The 16,789-nt window shown below is 55.0% G+C and overlaps 2 protein-coding genes across 6 annotated transcripts in view; one reads left to right on the plus strand and one right to left on the minus strand.

Annotated features, from left to right (window-relative positions):
- Positions 1-9,841: 9,841 nt before the first annotated feature.
- Positions 9,842-15,832, minus strand: CLEC11A (C-type lectin domain containing 11A). Its single transcript, XM_059044192.2, has 4 exons — positions 11,839-15,832; positions 11,396-11,585; positions 10,900-11,091; positions 9,842-10,517 (listed from the first exon to the last, which is right to left on the minus strand). The coding sequence occupies exons 1-4, from the start codon at positions 11,983-11,985 to the stop codon at positions 10,072-10,074; spliced, it is 975 nt and encodes a 324-aa protein (XP_058900175.1). The 5' UTR covers positions 11,986-15,832; the 3' UTR covers positions 9,842-10,071.
- The window catches only part of SHANK1 (SH3 and multiple ankyrin repeat domains 1), a 48,110-nt gene continuing 46,002 nt past the window's right edge, over positions 14,682-16,789 (plus strand). For 2 of the 5 annotated variants that reach the window (XM_067018752.1, XM_067018756.1), the window contains exon 1: positions 15,561-16,005. The gene's annotated coding sequence lies outside the window, so the exon portion shown is untranslated. Of the gene's footprint in view, positions 14,831-15,560; positions 16,006-16,789 lie in introns of those variants that run through there. The other 3 variants (XM_059044026.2, XM_067018754.1, XM_067018753.1) reach the window with 2 other exon arrangements.

Genomic DNA, 16,789 nt, shown 5'->3' on the forward strand with positions numbered 1-16,789 from the left:
AATGGGCTGAATGTTTGTGTCTCCCCCAAAATTCTTATGTTGAAATCCCAACCTCCAATATGATGGTATTAGGAAGTGATAAGGTCATGAAGATGGCACCCTCATGAATGGGATTAGTGCCCTTATAAAAGAGAATCCAGAGAGCCCCCTGGGCCCTTTCACCATGCAAGGACACAGGGAGAAGATGGCGGTCCATGAACCAAGAGGAGGCTCTCGCCAGACACTGACTCTGCCGGCTCCTTGATCTTAGACTCCCCGGACTCCGGAATTGTGAAAAATAAATTTCTGTTGTTTATAAGCCCCCAGTCCGTGGTACTGTGTTATAGCAAACCAAACAGACCAAGCTCTGAATTCAGCTCTGAATATCCAAGCTCAATATTTAACATCTTTCTTTCCCCAAAGACGATGCTGGTGCCCTTGGACTTGTGGTCACCACAGACACGTGTCATGGAGGACCTGAGGAACTGCAAAGACCGTTTGTGGGAGGTGCACATATGACTGTGCTCCTAATCAGCGTGTCACTCACTTCTGGCAGGCAGAGCCCTCAGTCCTGTCTCCCCTCTCCCCTCTCTCTGTCCTTCCCAGGGCTCTCATGACAATGAAATTAATTAATACATGCAAAGTGCTAGAACAGTGTCTGGCACACAGTAGGTGCTCAAAACTTGTCAGCTGTCATGATTAACATGAGTGTTTCTTCTGCAGAATTTTTCACCTGCTGCATTTCACAGACTCTAAGACATACCATTTCTTTTTTCTTTTCTTTTTTTTTTTTTTTTTTATGCTGTATGCAGGCCTCTCACTGTTGTGGCCTCTCCCGTTGCGGAGCACAGGCTCCGGACGCGCAGGCTCAGCGGCCACGGCTCACGGGCCTAGCCTAGCTGCTCCATGGCATGTGGGATCTTCCCGGACCGGGGGCACGAACCCGTGTCCCCTACATCGGCAGGCGGACTCTCAACCACTGCGCCACCAGGAAAGCCCAAAGACATACCATTTCTATAGGCGCCCCAAAGAAAGAAAAGATGCAGCCTACAAACACAATGCTTCTTACCATTCAGAATATTACTTTATTTTATTTTATTTTATTTTTATTCTATTTATTTATTTTGACTGCATTGGGTCTTTGTTGCTGCACGCAGGCGGGGGCTACTCTTCATTGCGGTGCACAGGTTTCTCACTGGGGTGGCTCCTTTTTGTTGTGGAGCAGGGGCTCTAAGCGCCCGAGCTTCAGTAGTTGTGGTGCATGGGCTCAGTAGTTGTGGCTCGCGGGCTCTAGAGCACAGGCTCAGTAGTTGCGGCTCACGGGCTTAGTTGCTCCACGGCATGTGGGATCTTCCCGGACCAGGGATCCAACCTGTGTTCCCTGAGTTGGCAGGAGGATTCGTAACCACTGCGCCACCAGGGAAGTCCTGGAATGTTACTTTATATTTGTTGAAAGATCTCTTCTAGATGAGTTTTGTGCATGCATGTAAAGGAAAGTGTAAGAGAAATGAAGTGTCTGTAAAATTTCTTCCTGATTGACTGCTTTTTTTGTTGTTTAAAAAGTTTCTGACACATATAAAAGTAGTCAAAATAGTGTAAAGACCCTCGCATGTACCCATCACTCAACCTCAGCAATCTTGTTCCCTCTGCATTCCTGTCCATTCTCCTTAAACCAGATTATTTGGAAGCAAATTCCAGATATATCATTTTATTGCAAAAATTTCAACTTATGTCTCTCAAAGAAAGAGCTCCTTGAAAAATGTGTAATAACATTACCACACCTAAAAAATAAGAATAGCTCCTTAACGCATACAAAATAAGTTGTCACTGTTCACATTTCCAATTGTCTCCTAAATATTAGGACATTCTTTTTCTTTTTTTTAATGTTCTTTTTCTTTTTTTTTTCTTATTTATTTTTTTCCTTTTTTTTTTTTTCGTTTTCTTTTTTTTATTATGACATTTTTTGAGAGGACTCAACTCTTCTGGATCACTCAGAATCATTAATGTCCATATATTATATAAAACACCATCCTCTGTGCCACCTAGATCAGCGGTGGGTAAACTTTTTCCTGTAAAGTGCCAGAGAGTAAATACTTCTGGCTTTGGGGGCCACTTGAATTTTGTCAAAAGTACTCAACCCTGCATTGTGGGAAGCATTTCCACAGATAACAGGTGAATGGCTGGGCGAGGCTGTGTGCCAGTAAAACTTTATTCGTGGACACTGAACTTACAGTTTCATATGATGTTCATGTGTCGTGAACATTATTCCTTTGATTTTGTGCGATCATATGAAAATGTAAAAACCATGCTCAGCCCATGGGCTGTACAAAAACAGGCAGTGGGCCATGGCTTGCCAACCGGAAGGTTCCGGTCTAGATTTGGTGAGGCAGTGTTTCTTTAAAGGTGACAGACGAAAACTAGAAACCATTGCTACTGGGCTCTTGAGGCAGCTTTGCAGTTACATACAGTGGCCTGCTACTGATTTCGATTTCCAGGGCATTTCCAAGCACGACTTACTCTCTACTGATGCCCCCACCCCATGCACACCCAGTTGGTTCCCAGGGGCTCTGAGTTCCCCTGCAGTGATCTGCAGGATTTTCTTCTAGGCTTCCGACACCCCTTCTGCAGGAGTCCGTGCCTTGCCAGGAGCAATCAAGCAGTACCAGTCATTGGAAGATGCTTTCCCGTTTCAGACGGATCAAGATGTGAGACAGTGTGATTCTTAGAATAGATCAAGTGCGATATACCTTTTTGATGTTCTCCTTTATCAAAGCCAGTTCCTTTTTCCAAAGGGAACACCGACACCACCAGCAGCTGGGAAGATGATAATTGTTCTCACGAGGATACTTGCTGCCTGAATTTGGGAATTGCTTCCTGTAACGGTGCAATCCTAAATAATATATTCAAGTGGGTGGCTTTGTTTTGCATAAATGATTTCCAGAAGCCAGTATTTCTCTCGCTGCTGTAGATTCTTCAACCTTTAAAAAAATCATAGTATCCCATGCAGTGATTGTGACATTCTCACCCAATTCCATCTCAGCACAAATTTAAGTTACTCCCCCCGTCCCCACCCCGACACCATGACCACCACCGTGTGTTCTTTGTTTTTGTTTTTGTTTTTCTTGGCCGTGCTGCAGGGCTTATAGGATCTTAGTTCCCCGACCAGGGGCCGAACCCAGGCCCTCAGCAGTGAAAGCACGGAGTCCCAGCCCCTGGACCGCCAGGGAATTCCGGAACAAACATTTCCTTCCCACCACGTGTTTTGCTGTTATAAATACTGCTGCAAATAACATCTTTGGGGATAAATCTTTTTTCCGTGTTTAGGATTATTTCTTTGGATTCCCAGAAGTGACGTCCAAAGAAGAAAAGACCTTGGCTTTTTTTTCCAGAAGGATGTGAGGATGTACAACAGGGCAGGCCTCACCCACCACCTCTGGGTCTTCGAGTTTAAACATTTCTCCCGGTTATTGACTTACTGGAATTTTTTGATTTCTTGTGTGAAGCGCCGTCTTCGTGAAATGGTTGGTTACTCACTATAATCCCTGTCTTGGGAACTGTCTTTTCATGTGTTTTGCCCACTTGCCTCCTGGAATCCAACTGTTGTGTTCCTCTTCTGTCACTTTATATGATAAGATTATTAACATTATTTCTGTCACATAAGGTACAATTTTTTTCAAGTCTATTTCTTCTCTTTGAATTTTAGTGTGAGTTGTTCTTTATACGCAGAGGTTTTAAATTTAAGGTTGTCAAATCTGTATCTTTCATACAAGACAAAAAGGGGAAAAAAAGCTATTTTAAGTATTTTTTAAATGAACGCATTGTTTGCATACAGTACAATCCACACTTTTAGATGCAGTTCTAGTGTTCTCACAAATGCTTACGTTGTGTAACCACCGCCCCAACCAAGACACAGAATGATTCCATCGCCCCCAAAATCCCTTGCACCCTTTTTTATATTTAAGTATTTTAAAATCCAAGAAAGCTAAAAGGATTGACGTGGTGAATAGGCAATTCTTTTCTCCTAACCATTCTATGTTTTTAAATATTGAACCCAAATATAGAAGGTCTCTAGCAGATGGTGTGAAAACTATTGCTCTTATTGACACCATTACACAGGCCAACACAAGCATAATGGGAATACCAGAGGAGAAGAGAGAGAAAGGAAGAGAAAAATGTTTTTTGAATAAATAATGGCTGGAAACCTCCCAAATTTATTACACCAACCTACACATCTAGGAGACTCAATGAACTCAAATAGGATCAATGTAAAGAGACCCGGGCTTCCCTGGTGGCGCAGTGGTTGCAAGTCCGCCTGCCGATGCAGGGGACGCGGGTTCGTGCCCCGGTCCGGGAGGATCCCACGTGCTGCGGAGCGGCTGGGCCCGTGAGCCGTGGCCGCTGCGCCTGCGCGTCCGGAGCCTGCGCTCCGCAACGGGAGAGGCCACAACAGTGAGAGGCCCGCGTACCGCAAAAAAAAAAAAAAAAAAAAAAGGAAGGATACACTGACCTCATATATTCTGGTAGAGAACGAGTAACCTGAATCTAATCATCATAAGGAAACATCAGGCAAACTCAAGTGAAGAACTTCTATTTTTTTTAAAAGAGAGAGAATTGTTCTTCCAAATTGTCAATCTCATAAATATAGAAATGTTCCAGATTCAAGGAGACACGAGAACTAAAGGCTGGATCCTGAACTGGATGGGGAAAGTGTTAGGAAGGAGAGCAATTGGGTCAACAGACAAAATGGCAAATCACCAGTAGATTGGACAAGGATTATGTAAATGTTATATTTACTGAGGTTGATTACAGGTGGCTAGGTAAGAAAATATCTCTATTCTTAAGAAATACACACTGAAGTATTTAAAGGTAAAGGGCCATGTTGTGTGTAACTAACCCTTACATGCTTTAGAAGATATATGTATATTGAGAAATGAAAACCAGCTGGGTTTAAAACTCTGCCCCCACCATCCATCTATGGACACAGATAAAGCCAGCTGTGAAGATAACAGGAAGCATCTCTCCCGAGGATATGCTGCAGCTGTAATGTTCTAATAACTCCCTTTATGGGTGACTAGGGCTATTTCACTCACTGAGAAGCTTAGTTCTCAAAACTCATAGGCTTTTGGAAACCTTATTTGAAATTATATCCATAAGAATTCAACAGGGAATTCCCTGGCTGTCCAGTGGTTAGGACTTGGTGCTTTCACTGCCATGGCCTGGGTTCAATCCCTGGTTGGCCAGTGCCACGCGGCCAAAAAAATAAATAAATAAACATCCTGCTCTTGCCTGTTAAGATGTAAGTCACTTTGACACAAACAAGAAGCCTCCATTTCCAGCCCTGATACGGAGCTTTAGATAGAGTTTCTAGACACAACAACATGCCACATTTGTCTTAACTTTGTAGTTTCCAAGGAAACAGGGCCATGAGTCCACTTTGCAGTCCAGACCTGGATGTTGACTCATTTGTACAAATCCTTGCTTTGCTCCCAATCTATTAAAACACAGCTTCACTTAAATTTCATTCAAATTCCTCTCCTCCCCCAAATTCTATAGCTCAATCCAGCTCCTTGTTTGGGACGTGGTCTCTTTCATTGCACTGAGTCAATAAACCTGACTTTGGTTTGTCCCTGGTGATTGGGTTAGGATGGAGTGGTGGGGGATGGGTGGATGGATGGATGGTTGAATGGAGAGATAGATAGATAGAGAGAGAGAGAGTGAAAATAGAGGAAAACTTCATTTTAAATGAATTCAGAAAGCGCAGAACAGGGAGCTCTCATGCATATACCACACATTGCAGCCTGCGTAACCAGAAGGAAGAAGGAAGAGAAAAATTATTTTAACAAGGTCTGCTCACATGGAATTCTTTGTACAAGATTCTCTTGGTCCCAACTTCTTATGCATGATGATAAGAATGTTACTTTTTTCCTTCTGGGACAGGAGAGTACATTTTTTCACATGTGAATTTCATCTCCCGGTTTTAAGAACAGGGAGGGGGATTCCTCCTTGCCCCAGCAAGAACCACTAACCACTGCTTGCAGGAAATAAGAAACCACCACAGGGACTTCCCTGGCAATCCAGTGGTTAAGACTCTGTGCTTTCAATGCAGGGGGCGTGGGTTCGATCCTGGCTGGGGGACTAAGAGCCCACATGCCCCGTGGCAGAGCCAAAAAAAGAAAAGAAAGAAACCACCACAACCTCAAAGTCTTGTTCTTGTCCAATAAACTGTTATTCAGAACAACCCTCCCCAATTTCCTCCTGAAGCCTAATAAAAGCTGACCTACTGCCCGCCTCTTCGGACTTGCCTGTGGTTCACCACAGCTTTCTCCGCTCGAACTGTAATTCTTCTGCTATTCCTGAATAAACTCATTTTGCTGGTAAAATAACTTGCTACTTTATTTTTTCATGTTGACAATAGATTGAGGATGATAAAGCTAAAGCAATGGGGTGAACTGTTAACAATAAATAAATCTGGGTAAAGGGCATATACAAAATATTATTTTTATTTGTGCAGGTTATTTGTAAGTTTGAAAGTATTTCCAAATAAAAAGTTTTGGTTCTTTTAAAGGGGGCTAAATTGGTTTGGACTTGTTTTTAGCAAATCTTTTGCAAGCCAAGGAAGAATTTTTTTAAAAATAATTTATTTATTTTATTTTTGGCTGTGTTGGGTCTTCGTTGCTGCGCATGAGTTTTCTCTAGTTGCGGCGAGCGGGGTCTGCTCTTCGTTGCGGTGCATGCGCTTCTCATTGCAATGGCTTCTCTTGTTGCAGAGCACGGGCTCTAGGCGCACAGGCGTCCTGGTGTGCGGGCTAAGTAGTTGTGGCTCGCGGGCTCTAGAGCGCAGGCTCAGTAGTTGTGGCGCACGGGCTTGGTTGTCCGCGGCATGTGGGATCTTCCTGGACCAAGGCTCGAGCCTGTGTCCCCTGAGTTGGCAGGACCACTGCGCCACCAGGGAATACCCCAAAGGAAGAATTTTTATGTTATGTTTTATATTGTAATTCAGTACTTACTCAAGAACTCAGATTATGAGAACTATTTCTTTCCACTTTCTCTTCATTCTGATATTTTCTATGATTTCACTTTTTAAAAAATGGTTATGATACACCCGTGGAAATTCCCCATATTTTGAAACACTGTCGTAGTAAAGATCTGAGCACCCGTTACACTCTAAGCCTAATGGAATGTTAGACTCCGCCGATTCATGTTTTTTTCTCCGTTGACTCGGGACAGGACTACATTTCCCAAAGTACCTCGGGGTGAGACCTGGTGGGTGGGGAGCCAGGATCTGAGCTCTGATTGGAGACTGGGTGTGGTCCTCCAACTTGCAGGGAAATGCAGGCGATCCCCACGTGGGAGGAGGGGGCGGGCTTGAGAGAGGATCTGCATGAAGCCCCCGATGGCTGCTGGGAAATGTTGTTCTGGGCAGGAGGTGGAGGGCCTGCCGCTCAGCCTCCTGGGATTTGTAGTCCTGGCCTGCCGGTGGAGCCCTGGTTTTTTATCTTCCCGCTGGGTCATTTCAGGCTTTGCGCCCTTCCTCCATCACTTCCCTGGGATCCCTTAACTCATCGATCCCGACCAACTGCCGAGGCCTTCTCCGGTCCGCGGCTCGGAGCTCTCAAACGGCAGGTGCTCCACAGAGAGCCGAAAGAGGTGGCACTGGCAAACGCTGGCCCTTGAGAGGCCTGGGAGGGCTTCTTGGAGAAGGCAGCAGGGTTCCCGTATGCAGACCGGAATCAGCCCTGAAAGCAGCGTACAGGAGAGCTGATCTGATGCGTTAACAGTCCTTGCAAATGCCCTCCACTCCCCACCCCGGACGTCTCTGTGTCCACAACTCTTTGTCCCTGGGCTAGTATGACAGATACTGACCAAACAGTGGCACCTAGAGTGATGGAAGGCTTGATGAGGAAAACCCCCGACCCAGTGGGAGCCCAGGTGAGTCGCCCGACTGAGGCCTGGGGGACGCCAGGAAGGAAGGGAAGCAGTTAGAAATCCAGTTCATCTCAGGGTTCATGGCCCCACACAGGCATCTTCCTTCACTCAAAGAACTCCCACATGCCAGGGATGCTGGCGACACGGAGTTGGCCATACCCAGCCCTGCCATATGGCCATACCAGGCCATACCTGCCCCACAAGCGTCCCCAGTCTGGCTGATCAGGGTTAGCTAGGTCATGAGAGGAGTCAGGGGTTCTGGAGCACCAAAGGCAGCACCTAACCCTGCTGTGGGAGCTAGGGGGTAGGCAGGTTGTTCAGGGTGACACATTAGGCAATTCTTAGAAGGACTTTTGCGTATGCAAAGACAGTGTCTGGAGAGAGCAAGCAGAGGTGAAGGTGAGGTTAAAATAGCCCAGTAAGGATCAGAGCTGATGTTACAAAGGCCCCTTTGTGTCTGGCACTATTCTAGGAGGCAGATGTTATCACCCCCATTATACAGATGGGGGCACTGAGGAACGGCAAAGTTATGTCTCCCTCAAGTTGCACAGTAGCTTAAGTGGCTGAGGTAGGATTAGAACCTGGGCCATCTGGCTCCAGAATCTAGGCAGGTAACCACTGAACTGCCCCCATCCATCGACTTCCCAGAATGTCAGGTCTGTGAGGGTGGACCTCTCCCGAGCAATAGCAGACATTCCTCAATGTCTACCTAATCTGCCCTTTGATTTTCTGTAAGACATCCTGCTGCCCCACTGCAACCCCGGGAAACAAGCTTAGAGGGGGGGTGGGTGAATTTTGAGCAAAGTCTTCAGTCCCCTGATGGAAGCCTTCCTGACCAGAGGCCAGCCCCCCTCTTCTGTACCTCCTACGGGGACTGTGGGGCTGAGAGATGACTCCTAAAGGGAGTGGGTGGCCTGTGCTCCCCGCTTCCGGAGATGACGGAGTGGCTCATTCCTCCCCCTGGAAGATCCAGTGGTGACACTTTAGGTGGGTGGTGCCATGGCTGATGAAGGGGAAGGGACAGAGATGTAAGGACAGACAGGGTCACACTCCGATTTCTGGGCTCTGTGAGGATATCAGGGTCCCGACCCTGATGCCAGTATGTGGGGAGACACTGGATGTTTCCAGAAGAGCTCTTCCCGCAAAGAGTGCCGTCCACAGTGCTGAGCCCAAGATGGGTCTGGGTGTCCTCCCTGCCCCAGGGGATTAAGGTATGAAGAATGGCGAGGAAGAAAATGCAGTGTGTGGCTTATGCGCCACCATTTCCCAAATGCTCACTTTCCTGGGCTCATGTGAACATCCCAAGAGCCATACAAGGTAGGGGTAATGTGCCCATGTTCAGACGAGGAAACTGAGCCTCAGAGAGAGGGAGGCACTGGCTCAAGGCCTCCCAGGCAGGGAGTGGAGGACGCATCGATTGGGAGGGAGCCTAAGCTTCCAGGCTAGGTAGGTCCTCATGTTTGTGTCCAAACACATACTCTGGAGTTGGGGGAAGGGGAAGGGAGTAGTCATGACCATAATGTCATGACTTTACATGACATTATGGTACCATCTGGTGAAACAAGTTTGAGACACTAAAAAAAAAATTAAATGGGGGTCTTTCCGGCAGGACTTGTCAGCGCCTTTAGCTCCTTCGTGCCTCCCAGATCTCTTTGATCAGAATCAAGGCCAAGGCCTGGGACAAGGACTGACAGGGCCTGGGTCCCAAAGGCCTTGAGTGGGGCACGACGGGGTTGGAGGCGTCAGCAGCGTGTGCACTTGTGTAGTCCGAACATGTGTGTGCAGTAGCGGATGACCGTGTGTACATATGCACGTGTTGTCCATCACTCTGATCTGGGGCTCAAATAATACCTGTAAAAGGGGGACGGGACATTGCCCTTCCTGCCTTGCCCCGCAGAGAGATAAAGGCCAAAAGTGCCTCCACTACCTGCTCAAGTCAGATTTCACAAGGCTTTACTGGCGCCGGACCTAGCCTGGTGCCCACCGCTTCCAGCAAAGACAGGCAAGGAAGGGGTCCCGCCCCGCAGGAGCCCCCCAGAGATCAGCCAGCCAGGGAGAACACACTTTCATCCGCGGGCAAGGAGGGAAGGGCGTCTTTGCGGGGTGCACAGCCCAGGCAAAGGGCGTACGGTGGGATGGAGTGGAGAGGCGGGGAGCTGGGCCCGCTTAAAAGGGGAACTCGCAGACATAGTAGAGGCGCCGCTCGCAATCGTGGTCCCACCAGGAGCCGTCGTCCGAGGCCTGCGCCACGCAGTTCTCGAGCGAGCCGCCGTTAGGCTGGTTGGGGCTGAGCGGGTGGGGCGCGGCACTGGGCCGGGCGCCGGGCTCGGGGCTGGGGGCGCGGTGCCAGGCGAAGAAGGACACGCGCTGGCCGTTCTCGAAGAGGTACAGGCCCTCGGCGCGCCGGTCGTGCACACCCAGCCACACGGGCCAATTGTAAGGGGCAAGCGCCGCGCGCAGATAACGAGTAAGCACTTCCATCTGCTGACGATCCGCCGGCTGCGCCAGGCTTCCGCCCCGCGCCACGCAGCGCGCCTGCGCCGCTGCCTGAGCCTCGAAGTCGCGCGAGAGCAGGAAGCACTTGTGGCCAAGGCGCACCCCCTTCAGGCAGCCTGCGGGCGGAGCGGAATGGAGGTGGGATTAGTGTCTCAGGGGCGGAGCGGAGGCGGGCTCAGAACCGCCAGGGGCTGGGGGATGGCGTCAGGGCCGCCAGGGGCGGGGCCAGACTGTTGGGGCGGGACTGTAGGGGGCGTGGTGCGGCCAGAGTAGTTTCGGCTCAACAGCCCTGTGAGGAGCGTTCCTCCCCTCAGCCCGTCTGCTCTCCGCATTCACCCCCTCCCCATCAGCCAACACACCCCAAATCTGCAAGAACCCACTCGCCCCTGACACCCAGGGTCCTCACGTCTCCTCAGACTTTTCCGGACCCCTCTTGCCACCAGTCCCCCACCTGACCCGGATCGTCCCTCTTTCCCCGCCCCGCACGGTGCGACTCACCCTCTAAGCGGCCATGCTCGCGCTCGGAGCGACTCTGCGCCTCCTTCAGGGCTTGCAAGGCGTCGCGGGTGTCCCCCGCCACCTCCCGCAGCTGCCGCAGCCCCCGGCTCAGCTCGGCCACGCGGGTGTCCAACGCGTGCAGACGGACGTGCACCTGGTGCAGGCCTGCGTCCAGGCCGGCCAGGCGACCCACTGCGTATGGACAGGGCGCACGCTGGACCGTGACCCTGGGGGCGGAGGACCTGGGGGGACCGGGACCTAGGGCTTCTGGGGCGGAGTTGGGGTGGGGGTGGGGTACTCGGGACTCCTGGAAGGTAGGGGCCGGTGGCTCCGGGCTCTTGGGAGTCAAGGCCGGGGACCCGGAGCTCCTGGGGGTATAGGGGCTCTGAGCTGGGCAGTGGGCAACTGAAAGACGCCGGGTCAGTGAGAGGACGGTTCGTTTTTGTGAAAATGACCACGGAGGCCTGGGGGCAGGGCGGAGCTAATGATTACTCACGGATATAAGTGAAGGTGTCTTCAGAGGTGGGAGAGGGGCTGGGGCTGAAGTAGGGAGTTGTGGCTGGTTCCTCCTCGCCTTCCTCCCCCTGACCGTCCTTCTCAGTCGCCCAGGCCCCTTTGCCTTCAGGGTTTCCCTCAGGATTTTCGTCCCCCCTCCTAGCAGGCAGTCCCAGGGCTTCCTGTAAATGCTGAGGCAGGGGAGGGATGGTCAGGGCCAGCCTGGCAGCTGCATTCTGACCCCCCAGACACTCCAGCCACCCCTTTCCAGCTGGAAGCTGGCTCTCTGCCCCGAGCCCCTACTCTGAACCCATCACCCTCATCCTCTGAGCCTAACCCATCCCTCCCGTTGCCCATTTCCCTGACCCTCCAATACGCCCCTCCCAAGCCCACAGTCACCCAGCAGGGTCCCCCCACGAGAGTCCCAGCCCTCCCCTAACTCACCTTCAGCATCAGGGCCTCTCTCTCCCGCTCCTCCTCCTGGGAGCCAGCGCATCCCCCCTCCCGCTCCCTCTCAGCTTCCCAAGCTCCATGACTGAAGCCCAGGAGCTGGGGTACCACCAGGGCCCCGAGGAGCCAGGCTGCCTGCATCAGGCCGGGCTCGGAGCACCAAAGGCTGCAGAAGGATGTCTCTGAGGAGAGGGATGTTTCTGGGGGCTGGAGTGTGTGCAGATCACCAGCCCCCGGGTCCGTGCCCCTTCCAGCTTCTCTCTGGTCCCTCTCCTCCCAGCAACTCCTGTCTCTTCCGTGGTCCGTTGGTCTCCGCTCCTCTGTGTGTGTCTCTCCCCGCCTCTCCTGGCTCCCCCGAGGCCCTGCCTCTGTGGCCGGAAACCTCCAACGCTCCAAAGCTTGGATCCCGCCTGCCTTGGGTCTCCACACACACCCTCCTCTTCCCACTTTCCAGAGCTTGCTTCCGTCCTGTCCTGCTCTTTCCTTCTGACACAGCCAAAGCTCCAGAAGGTCAGGAAGAGGATGGAGCCGGCTCCCCAGGGGATCCTGGGGCAGAGGCTCTGCCCAGGAACCTCCTCAGGGAGTTGTCGGGGCTGGGCCCTGCTCCCCTCTCTTCCTCCTGGCCAGAGCTCAGGACAGGGGAGACCTAAAGGTCTTGCTAAGGTTGTTATTATCCTGTGGCCACCGTCGCCCACACACCCTGCGGGAGGAGGCTTTCCCACCATTCGCAAGCTCTAGACGGCCTCCTGTCCCCAGATCTCCCATCCTGCCCTCCAAGCCCTTGCCCCAGATGAAAATGAGTGTCTGTGCCTGTCTGTGGGGACACATGCGAAGAGCACGCGTGTGGCTGTGTGTGCAGCCCTAGAAGGTGGGGCTTTGGGATCCATCTGCCTTGCTTTCCTGGAACCGCCCTGCAGGCCGGGTCCTGGGTGGGGCGACGCTGGGATTCCAGCTGTTCACAGACCAGCAGACAGACCCACAGGGTGAAGGGCTGGGACGGAGGGGAGGGGAGAGGCTGGGTGGGTGGGGTCAGGAAAGCTTTTTCCGGGAGGTGGAGTAGACAGATGCCAGGCTGGGTGCACGGAGAGCTCTGAGCATTCAGCAAGGTACCTCCTCTCCTGCCTCTTCCCCTCCTTCCTCCCAAGCCCCTCCAATCCACACAGCTCGCCGCAGCCAGAGCAATGCTTCCAAACCACCATAAATCAGATCACATCACTCCCCACTCCCCTGCTCCCCCCAGCTTCCCATCGTATGTGGGAGGGAAGCCAGGCCCTGTCCTCTGCACGGGACTGGCCTGCCCAGCAGTGGGGGCTGGGAAGGATGGGTCCTTTGCACTTCCGCAAGCCCATCACCCCCATCCCACCCCCACCCCCCACAAGCTCCAGCCACACTGGCCTCTTCGCTACTTCCTGAACGCTAAGCTCCTTCCCACTTCAGAGCTTCTCCGCTAGCCTTTTCTTCCTTCTAGAAGGCTCTTCCCCCAGAGAGGCCTTCCCCAAGTTAGTTTATCCAAGCACCTCATTTTATCTTTTTGGTTGAATCAAGGCTGGCATTGCCTTGTTTGTTTGTTTACTTGTTCAGTGTCTGTCTCCCGCCAATGAAGGCAGGCATCTGCGTTCATTGCTCTATCCGCAGAGGTAGAACGGGGCCAACTCCGCACGTAGTAGGTACTCAGTCATTTGAGAGAGGAAGGAAGTGGTCTTTCCTGCGGGGTAACAGCTCGGCCAAAAGACTGAACACTGGATGGTTGTGTTTAGGTGGAAACTCGAGTTCCCCGTGGCACTGGGGGTAGGGGTGGCAGCCAGGGTAGAGGTGGTGAAGGCAGTGGAAGAGAGGCTGCAGAGGCAAGGGGAGCAGGAGGGCAGCCCATGCCCGCTCTATGCCAGACCCGTGAGTCATGTAGGGCTTTCCCAGCCTCAGCCCGGCTGGTTGTGCAAGAAAACATGGAGTTAATGGGCCAGGACCGCAGGGCCCACTCTTCAAGGGAGAAAACCGAGGCTCGGAGAGGGGCCGGCTCAGCCTGCTGGAGGTGACCAGCGTGGCGGCAGCTGGCCGAAGCTTCTGGCTCTAAGCAAAATCAGGGCATCTGCCCTCAGCTGCCGGGAGCCCCTAGGAGGGGCCTTGGAAATCGACGCATCCAGCCCTCCATTTTCCAAGAGAGCAGAGGGCAGTTTGACCTTGGGCAGGCTGCCCACCACCTCAGAGCTTGGGCCGGCCTCAGGCGCCCACGAAGGGCCTGGGGACCCCTCACTGAGAGAGAGCACACAGGCCGGGAAAGCCTTGTAGGCCGCAGAAGGGCACACGGCCCCTCTCACAGGTGGTGCCAACACGGGCAGCTGTCCTCTCCCCAGGCCCAGCTGCTCACCACCTGGGCCAGTGGACGTGCATCCGGAACCGGGCCTCCTGGGGCTGGGCCAGCACCCGCTCCAGCTAATACCACGGTACCCGCGAGCCTGCAGCTGGAGGTACACCCGCAGGCTGCCTAGAAGTGCCGTCTGCAGGCGCCTGTGCTCTGGCTGGTGGCCCTCTTGGAGCCGGGAGAAGGGTAGGAGCCGGGGCAGCGGTGATGCTCTCACCGCTGCCCTAGGGGATCTGCACCAAGGAGCTGAGCTGCTGAGACGGCTGGGGGTATCCGTGTGAGGAAGAAGGACAGGCAGCTGTGGAGTGCCCGGTACTGGACCGCAGCAGTCTGAAGACTCTGAGCCAGGCTACCTGTCTCTGAGCCACCACCTCTTTCTGACTGGGTGACCTTGGGCAAGTTCCTTAACCTCTCTGGGCCTCGGTTTCCCCCTCTGGTAAATGGGGATGGCACGAGTCCGCAGCCCAGAGGACGGCTGTGAGAAGCTGAAGAGTAAATCCGGAACAGAGCCTGGCGCGCAGGGAGCGCTCTGGAAATGTCAGCAATGATCCTCACGGGGGGAGCCGAGGCGCGGGGTCGCTCCTCTACCTGGGCGTGTGCACGCGTGTGTGACGGAGGGCCAGCTGGGTGAGTATGCTGGAGATGCAAGCACACATCTCCCTCCGGTTCTGTGTCTCTGTCTCCGGGTTCCGTGTGAGCTGCAGCTCTGAGCAAGCACAGCCGGCCGCGTGCGCGTGGGGAGGGGACGCGGGTGCATGCGTGTGTTCTGCCGGTGTGCATACTCCGGCACGCGGGTGTGATACGTACATGATGCAGCTGGGCGTGTTCGTGGTAATGTACACTCAGAGCCCTGCATGCCCTGGAGAGAATGTACATGTGGAGATGTCTGCAGGGGCAGGGCCAGCCAGTGATTCTCTGCACCTGTGCCTCGGAGGAAGGGGTGTGTGTGTGTGTGTGTGCGTGTGCGTGTGCGTGTGTGTGTGTGTTTGGGGGAACAGGACAGGAATCTAGCTCTCACCATCCAATTTGGGCGGGGTAGAGTCTAGCAACAAATATTTAATTGCGCCCTACTGTGTGTAGAGGCGGTGGGGGCGATCTGGGAAGGGGCGGTGGTGGGGGTGCGAGGAGAGGTACCCTTGGGGGGCGGGTCCCCATCGTCGGGGTGCAGGGGCAAGCAGGGGTGGAGTCAGGGTTCGGGGATCCGGCGGCTGAGAGGAGTGGTGGGGGAGGGGGCGGAGCCGGCGGTGGGGGGGGATGGGCGAGGTTTGGGGGCGCGGGGAGGGGCGATGTCTCCTCCGCCGGCTCCCGGAGGGAGGGGAGAGGGCGGAGGGAGGGGAAGGAGGGAGAGAGGGAGGGAGAGAGAGAGAGACAGGGTGAGGGAGAGACAGCGAGAGCGAGAGAGCGAGAAGGGAGGCAGAGGAGGCGCGGAGCTGGCCGCGGCGGCGGCGGCGGCGGCGGCGGCGGCGGCCGGAGGAAGAGGAGGAGGAGGAAGAGCAGGCGGAGACGCGGCGCCCGGAGCCGGCCGGACCGAGCCGGGGGCGGGCTAGCTAAGAGGGGCGCGGCGGCCGCGGCGGAAGGGGGGGCGCTCTGCGGATGGCCAGGCCCGGCCCGCGGGGGGGGTGAGGTCCTCGGACCCCCGCCCGCCCCCCCGGCCCCCGCCCGCCGCCTCCCCGGGCCCGCTCGCCCTCCGGGGCGGTGGGGCATGGCCTGAGGGTCCCCCGTCTCCGGGGGGGTGGGGGGTGGGGGGAGGGGGGAGGGGCCGCGGGCGCCGCCGACCGGGACTCAGCAGCCCCGCCAGGCAGGTAAGGGGGCCCAAAACCGGGGGTCTGGGGGGACGGCGGGCCCGGGGCCGCGGGAGGGGGCGGGGGCGCCCCGGACGTCCTTGGCTGAGCGCCGGGCTCCCGGCCCGGGTGTGCGGTGGGGGGGGGGGGCGGGGGTGAGGAGGGGAGCGTGGCCCCGGGCGACGTCAAATTAGGTTACGCCCCGGTCCCCCGTGCCCCGTCCCGGATCGCAGACTTGGGAGGATGCGGCCCCCACCCGCCGCCGGCAGAGCCCCCTGCCCGAACCCGCGTCCCCGCGCTGCTGGCCCGAGGGCTCGGTCGCTGTACCCGCCTCTTGGCCCTGCCCGGCCACTCCCCCGCCTCGCCCATCCCGGCCCACCTCGGCCCCCCGAGCCCTCCTGCGGCCCCACCCCGCGAGGCCCCTTCCCCGGGTCACCCCGGCGCCCGGCTCCGCCGGCGGGGCTCTGGGCCTCGGCCTCCTCCGCCCCCTTCGACCCCCTGTAGCTCTTGCTTCTCCTTCCAGACTCCTCCAGTCCCCTCCCACCCCTTCACAAGTTCCCCCCCATCCCGGCCTGTCCCCTCTGCCTTCTCCGCCGGCCGGCGCGCCCCCTCGGCTCCTGCCCCCGAGCCCCGCTCCCGGGCGCCCCCGCCCCCTCTGCCCGGACCGGGGCTCTCCCCCACCGGCTGCCCGGCCCCGGCCCCGGCTCGCTCTCCCCGCCTCTCCCCGCCTCCATTCATTCTCCCGGGCCGGCTCTCGGCCAAGCCAGCCGCCCCCCGTCCCCCCGCAGCCTCCCAGGGCACCCCC

This window comes from Kogia breviceps, chromosome 18, assembly GCF_026419965.1.
Source record: "Kogia breviceps isolate mKogBre1 chromosome 18, mKogBre1 haplotype 1, whole genome shotgun sequence".
NCBI lineage: Eukaryota > Metazoa > Chordata > Mammalia > Artiodactyla > Physeteridae > Kogia > Kogia breviceps.

Coding starts and splice junctions, on each gene's coding strand:
- CLEC11A (XM_059044192.2), bottom strand. CDS start 11,985: ATGCAGGCAGCCTGGCTCCTCGGGGCCCTGGTGGTACCCCAGCTCCTG. Junction 11,586..11,838: donor GAGAGGCCCTGATGCTGAAG/GTGAGTTAGGGG, acceptor CCCCTGCCTCAG/CATTTACAGGAAGCCCTGGG. Junction 10,518..10,899: donor CGAGCATGGCCGCTTAGAGG/GTGAGTCGCACC, acceptor CTCCGCCCGCAG/GCTGCCTGAAGGGGGTGCGC.